The sequence below is a fragment of the Varanus komodoensis genome, unplaced genomic scaffold (assembly GCF_004798865.1).
Source record: "Varanus komodoensis strain SLA01 unplaced genomic scaffold, ASM479886v1 scaffold9, whole genome shotgun sequence".
In the NCBI taxonomy this organism is placed as follows: Eukaryota; Metazoa; Chordata; class Lepidosauria; order Squamata; family Varanidae; genus Varanus; species Varanus komodoensis.
In genome coordinates this window covers 20,849,302-20,856,611 of record NW_025336598.1, presented here as the reverse complement: position 1 = coordinate 20,856,611, position 7,310 = coordinate 20,849,302, and the positions used below count along the sequence as shown (strand labels likewise).

At 38.0% G+C, this 7,310-nt stretch overlaps 1 protein-coding gene across 4 annotated transcripts in view; it reads left to right on the top strand.

The window, feature by feature from the left end:
• The window catches only part of ATP8A1 (ATPase phospholipid transporting 8A1), a 99,878-nt gene that overhangs the window by 35,428 nt on the left and 57,140 nt on the right, over positions 1 to 7,310 (top strand). For all 4 annotated transcript variants that reach the window (XM_044417876.1, XM_044417875.1, XM_044417877.1 and 1 more), the window contains 4 exons: positions 1,794 to 1,905; positions 2,699 to 2,864; positions 3,794 to 3,921; positions 5,711 to 5,788. In XM_044417876.1, the coding sequence (XP_044273811.1) occupies positions 1,794 to 1,905; positions 2,699 to 2,864; positions 3,794 to 3,921; positions 5,711 to 5,788 (484 nt within the window). The remainder of the gene's footprint in view (positions 1 to 1,793; positions 1,906 to 2,698; positions 2,865 to 3,793; positions 3,922 to 5,710; positions 5,789 to 7,310) is intronic.

Here is a 7,310-nt window from a genome sequence, read left to right as displayed (position 1 = left end):
AATTATAATAGATCCACACTTCAGTTTCCAGTAAGGAAACAATGTCTTATTCTTTGATTTGCTAAGTTAATTAATTTAAATAAAAGATGGGAGTGCAGTTGTTCCCTCCTATATTTGAGGGACATTCTTAGATGCATTAGGTCGCACCTTATATACTAGAAAAGCAGACTTGAAAAAGACTTCTTATTGGGCAAAGATTACCCAACAAGTGTCTGTTCCTGCTGTAGAGAGGGTGGAAGATTTTTTTGTTTTGCTTCTCATAATTTCTAATTACTCTGGTTCAATAATTTTATTAAAGTGGGAATGAAGTGTTTTATAAAGACAAATGAAAGCAGTTTCCAAAACTTCATTTCCAAATACCATCTCTCTTCTTTTCTTTGTTCTTTGCTCCCTTTGTAAGGGCAACAAGAGCTCAGAAGCCTTGGTTCCTGCCATGGCTTTTGAGCTATAGGGAAGGATCTCTATAGATCTATTAGCATTCCATCTGGCCAAATAACTAATATCATCTGTAGAATTTTGGATATCATTCATCATTATATATTATTAAATACCATGATGCATTCCACTTGTGACCACTTTCTCCAATTCTATATAAGATTTTGATATAGCATGGGTGGAAATTGATAAGAATGGCACTTTTGGGTATGTGCTGTGCTCTCAAGTTCTATATGACCTCTAGTAGACCCCTAGGTCAGAACTTACAGCAGTCTTCATTTTCTTTTTAAACTCTTATTTTAGTGGGGTAATATATGTGAGTACATTTTTACACTGGTGGAAAGGATGCATGGTCGTTGCTTATTCTTCCCCTAGAAATGTACTAACTCCCTCCATTGAAGATGTAGCAACCTTTGCAACCTTCTAGGAAATGTTACCCATTGAAGGAATCTATAGAGCTGCTATGTGCACAATTGTTCTTGTCTTTATGCGGCATTAAAAAAAGTGATGCCTTTGCATCTGCCAGGCATCATTTGGCTGTAGCATATTGTTTGCTATTAAGACCTAGGATTTTTGATTCTACTGGGCATGAGATTTTCCCACCCTAGGATGTACAGATTTATTTAGCAGTTTTTTTGTTTATTGTGAACTAGGAATGTCCTCCATCTACAAGGGGGGAAATTGAAATTTTTACCCGGTAAACTTCTGTCCTTCTCATATATGGGAAATGGTTTGTTTTTGCGGATAGTTTCTTGAATCCTCATAGTTCTTAGCATTCTGCCTATGGGATGCAGTGAGCCCTAGTTCAAATGAAACCAGGATTTGTCCTGGACGCAAAAGTAATGAAACTGAGGCTGTCTTACTTCAGGCATTTCTCATGAAGGCAAGACTCACTGGAGAAGACAATGATGCTAGGGAAAGTTGAAGACAGAAGTGGAAGACATCTATTAGGTGGATCAGTTCCATAAGGGAAACCACAGGCTTGAGTTTATAAGAGCTGAGCAGGGCTGTCAAGGACAAGATAATACAGATGGCATTCATTCATAGGGTTGCCATAAGTTGGAAATTACTTTATGGCATATAACAAGAGGAAATAATATTACTATTTTGTTAGCTACTTCAAGAGGTGTTTTTTTTTTAATTTTTGTTATTTCACAGTAAGTTGCGTACAAATCCAATAAGTAATGGTCTCATGGATTTTCTGTCTAGAAAGGAGTATACCATTTTCCTCTGCTTCTTTATTTTTTCCATATTTGTATTCTAATAATTCAAGATGAGAAAGGGATCAAAAACTGAAGCAATACTAATAGTTTGTCCCTTAATTACTCTAAACTTATTTTTCATTTTATTTCCTTTAGCACTGTTCCACTGGGACCTGATCAGATACTTCTGCGTGGAGCTCAGCTAAGAAATACACAGTGGGTTCATGGAATAATTGTTTACACAGGACATGATACAAAACTCATGCAGGTTTGCCATATGAGTATTTTAATCTTGAATTTTCATTTGGATATTCTAGTTCATGAGTAATAATTTTGCACATGCAGCCAGTATTTATGACATTAATTGTACCATTTAAAATAGATCAAGAGACACTGTTCTAGATTTGTTTTATTCTCAGTTATAAATCCATGGTTAAAACGTCTTTTAAGAGCATCATCCAATGTGACTGTCCATGACCCTCTGAACTCAGAGGGTTATGGGCATCCAGTTGAGCATATAAAGAGCATGGTGCTAAGGATTACCTCTGTATTTCTCTTTGCTTCCAAAAAACATAGTCAGCTTTGGCTGTGAATGTATTTTGCACCTGCTCATGAGGAGGAGTGGCTGAGGCACTGCTGTGATCTCAGTGGAGCCTAACTTCTCATCTCTGCAACCTCCCTCCCCAGAATTCCCCCCCCCCCAGTGCCAGCTCTGAAGTGGCATTTGTGATTTCAGAACCTCAGTGGGTATGGAAAGAACCATGTAAGCTGCAAGGACAGAGGGAGGACATGGTTGGAGCCCTAACAACTAGCAGCCATAGGATTGTGCCCTAAGCAAGCTATAGTAAAATTATTTGCTTGTTGTATATCTTCATTAGCGTGTACTGAATAGGCAAAATGTTGCTTTCTTTTTCAAGAACTTGTGGGGTATGCTGCATGTTTAACTGTCTTTGATAGGTACTACTACCTATAGAAATAGGAACATTTAGTTAGAAAGCACAGCACCAAAATCATGTGTGCATGATTATCTTACTTGTGTACTTTCTTTATTTCATCCACAGAACTCAACAAGCCCACCTCTTAAACTGTCTAATGTGGAAAGAATTACAAACATTCAAATTCTGTTTTTGTTCTGCATTCTTATTGCTATATCATTGATTTGTTCCATTGGTTCAGTTATATGGAATCAAAAACATGAGGAGAGGGATTGGTATATCAATCTAAATTGTAAGCACCAGAATAACTGTTATGTTTGTTTTCAGTGATATTAAAGTTAAGTTATATTCACAAAATAAGATGAATGTTTATTATATCCTTGAATTAATAACTCTTTCCAATACGGTATTTTTGTTTATATTGACAAAAGATTTTACATCGAACTTTTCATTATTGACTACTTGAAGTATTGTCTGGAGGGGAGGCTGGCAAGGAAAAAGTGGTTTAAATCTTATTTTTAAAATGTACTCAGCCTTCAGAATGCCACCTGTTAGATTGGAGCACTTGACACAGCACCTATAGGTGACATGGTGCCCACAAAGAGCTCACAAAATTCTCCACCCCTTGCCTCTTTCAAATGTTATGATTAATAAAAAACTGGAAAAACAGGGCACCAGCTTCTTCCTGTTCCTGAACTTGCTGCTGACCAGTTTAGTAGGGAGGAAGAAAAAGAGTTACTTCCAGCTTGTGTCTTCTCTCACCATTTCTCTTCCTTCCCCAGACCTCCTTCTTTCTCTCTCTTCCTAACAGCTAGCCTTGATCTTTCTCTCCCACATACCCAGTTACCTTGTTTTTCTCCAGTCCCCTCCTCTACCCTCACTATTTTTTTCTTCCCACTACTTAATCTTGTTTCTTCCCACTCCTAAGCTCTATCCTTGCTTTTTCTTTCCTTTCAACCCTTACCTTGCTGTTTTCCCTACCAAGCCTGTAGCCTTGTTATTTCTCCCACATACATCTTTTTGCCATCCAGAGTTCCATGGCAGCTGTGATGTGACTTGCCACAGCCTCTGTGGGAGCCATATTTTGGTGGTGTTCACAGCAGTTTATCTATTATCCAAATGTGCCCAAGGTCCCAAAACAGCTGAGGAACCGTATGTTAAACAGTCTGTTAAAAGCATTGCTCTCACTTACTTTGTTCCTTTTTCTTTCTTTTTTCACAGATGGTGGTGCTAGTAATTTTGGACTGAATTTCCTGACTTTTATAATTCTCTTCAATAACCTCATTCCAATCAGTTTGTTGGTTACACTAGAAGTGGTTAAATTTATTCAAGCATATTTCATAAATTGGGTAAATAGGCGCATTAATATATTTTTGCAGACCTTTAAATGAGTGATTTCAAAAATAAATTATCTCTCTTTCCATTTTATGAAAAGTTATATTTCATTATGGTAATACAGATTTAACTGCAAGATGAAATATTCTGTAAAATCTAAATCATACATTTTTTTCTAACATAATTGTAAAGATTTTCAGTTTTATAAATTGATGACATTTCTTACAACTCAGCCTTATGAGCCACTGTGCTAAGGTAGCAACCTATAGGATCTTAACTGTAGGTTGCTACCACCTCAATAGACAATCCATTTCACATACCAGTGTGAAATTTGAGATTTAATGCATATTGTGCAAAGGAAGCACTGTTTCTCCTGTACTTTTATAATTCCTATGGTCTTTTTGACCCACTGAAACCTCAGAAACCAGCACTTCTTCAGCCGTATTCAAATCACCATGCCCTATATATATGCTCAACTTGTGGAGGAGCAAGTGGCATTTCATCTGTTGGCCCGTCCACCTCTCCTTTATGACTCTAAAATGGAATTCATCAGGCCCTGGAGATTTGAACTCATTCAATACAATTATTAATTAATTGCCTGTCAATCATGAGCTGCCATCTGGCTCCTTCAGTTTGTACTTCCCCGCCATCAGCAAGGTCATATATCATCTTTTGGGAGAAGACTTAGCTGAAGAAAATGTTAAAGAGTTTGGAGGACAGACTAGACTCCTGTGGGACATCTTAGCACATTTGCCATATGATGAGGTAGAAGTCCCCCAGATGGGAAAGGAAACAATATTTTACCATGCCCCCAGTTCCTAGTCCACGAAGTTGATGGAGCAAAATATCTTAACTGTCAATATCAAATCTTCTGGAAGGTCTAGGCGAATCAGCCTCCATGTCGCTTTCTGGGAAAAGAACTTAAGCGAGGGTGACCAGGAGAGTTTTAGTGCCAAATCCTGGCCTGAAGTCAAATTGAAATGGGACAAGTCAGTCTACTTTCTCTGAGTGGTCCTGGAGCTATGCATGTTCTCAAGGAACTTGCTCAGAAGGGATATTTGTGAGAGGACAGTAATTCTCAGAAACATCCAGATTTGGGGAGGGTTTTTTCAGGATTGGATATATCACAACAACTTTCAAGGCTATTGATGCCACCTCATCCTCCAAAAGGTATTTACCACTTCTTGGACCTATCTAGTCAATCATGCTCCCCAGCTCAATGTTGCAAGCCTTTTGGCTGTCCACATCAGGCTTTAACAACAACTGATGATAAAGTGCTCTCATCACTGTTTGATTACTTCATTGCCTGTATCTCCTCTGAATAACAGATAGCTGACCAGATAGTGTTCTCTATCTCACAGTTCCACAGTAAGACTAGGGCCTTGACAGAAACAGCAGCTAGAAATTCCTCCAGCTTAGTACAGTTGGAGAATTTCTCCAATTTCTCCACATTACACATTTATAGTATGACATGGATCCATGCGACTCTTTTCATACTTCTGAAGGAGTTTCAAAAGTGCTTCTGATACGGCAAAAGGGTGTGCCATTTAAAGGAAAAAGTTAGATATCTACTCCAGGTATCTATTGATACAGCAAGTTCAGATGCCCTGAAGGGCTTGAACAGATCCAGATGACTTTTTTGCTAAGTGATATCAGTGTGTTCTTGGTGTTGTAAATGTTGACTAAAGCATTTACACAAGTTAATTTGCAAACAATGGACTTCCATGTAATATGTATACAAGCCATATAAACTTTAATAATGAGTGATTAACTTATTAAAATGCTGCCTTTTTCTTTTGTTAGGATATTGATATGCATTATGAACCTACAGACACTGCTGCGATGGCTCGCACATCCAATCTCAATGAAGAACTTGGCCAGGTAGGTTGTTTTGCCTATTTTTATAACTTTTTGAATGGATTTTTTCTGTAAATACTAAACATTATGTGAAGCATTAAGTGATCTTTATGACAAACATGCAGGTTCTTAGGTATTTTGCCTAGAAGGCAAAGAGCCTGTTTTAACTATATTCTATGTATCCTAAACTCTGAAATCTCTTTCAAAAACACACCAGCATGGGGGTCCACAAGAATTTTTCCAAGGAGTGGAGAAACCTGCAGTACACAGAAGTTTATGACTGAAGTCTTTGTCTCTCTGCTGTGAAGCAAATAGCATGCTTAAATGACATTTTTGTTTGGTTTTATATTTTGGTTTACTTTGTCGTTTATGCTCATTCAGTGCAACTACTTTTGCAAACAACAGTGTTTGAGGATTGAGGGCAGAAGCCTCTCATCCTCTAGACGTAAAATGAGACTTTCTGCTTTCTCATCTAGAAGGAAGTGCTTATCCTAATGCTAGCTGCTTTCCTTCTCTTCAAGATCAAAATTAACAGTTGAGTCCATTATTTTATCACTTGATTATTTTTTCTGAGTTATTTTGCAGGCAGAGTAGAAACAAAAGTAAGACACTAGAGCAAGATAATAATTTATCTCTCTATTCAGGAAATAGAATAGAGATCTCTGCCAGATCATAATAAATATAGCTGGGTACCTCAATTTATATCTGACACCCGGTAACATAGATTTTTCTCCATACATGTACAATCTGAGAAGTACTCCTAAGTGGCTTTAAGCTTGTTTACAGCCATATATAAACTGACTGCTATAAAGAATTACTTCAGGCATGCCTATGGTCTTTATGCATCCAAACAAACTTTTGACTAGTAATAGAAGACCCCATTCTATTTCAGGGTTTGGATGAACCCTCTTGGAATCCGTTCCTCTAGCGTACACAGACTTGCTCTTGAGCTCAACCCAGTTCTGCAGAACATGTCAACTTAAGAAGTCTACAATCAGCAACCTTCCTCATTAGATGCAGCCACTCAAAGAGCAGCTGCAGGACACTGAGGAGGGTTGCTGCAAGCCGTTGTGCTATGCAGCATTCCTGGTGACTTACCTTCTTCTACAGCCAGTGCTGGGGTCAGCAGCACCAGGCTCAGGAGAGGGGTGCTGCTCGCTCAGTGCATGGGGCTCAATTCCTGGCAAGCACTCTGTGAACACTCAGTGTGCTTGGCAGGAAATCAAACTCAGCTGCCACAAAATGGATTCCCTCCTCCAAACAGATTCCTTGCACATGCCTATTCTGCATCACAAGTTTTGGAATTCTTAAGTTTTCAAAATGATTTGTTGGGTGGCTCTTCAAGATACATTACTCATCTGGATGTTAGGGCTTGCTGTGTGGATTTTTAAAATGTGACTCTACTATAATTTTTTTATGTTTCATATTCTAAGTGTTTGATCTGAGAATAGAAACAACAGAGGTAATTGAAGTTCAATATTTGTCTTCATGTTTTCTGTGTAGAATTCTTTATGAAGTGTGTAATTGCATATATCCAATATTTTAT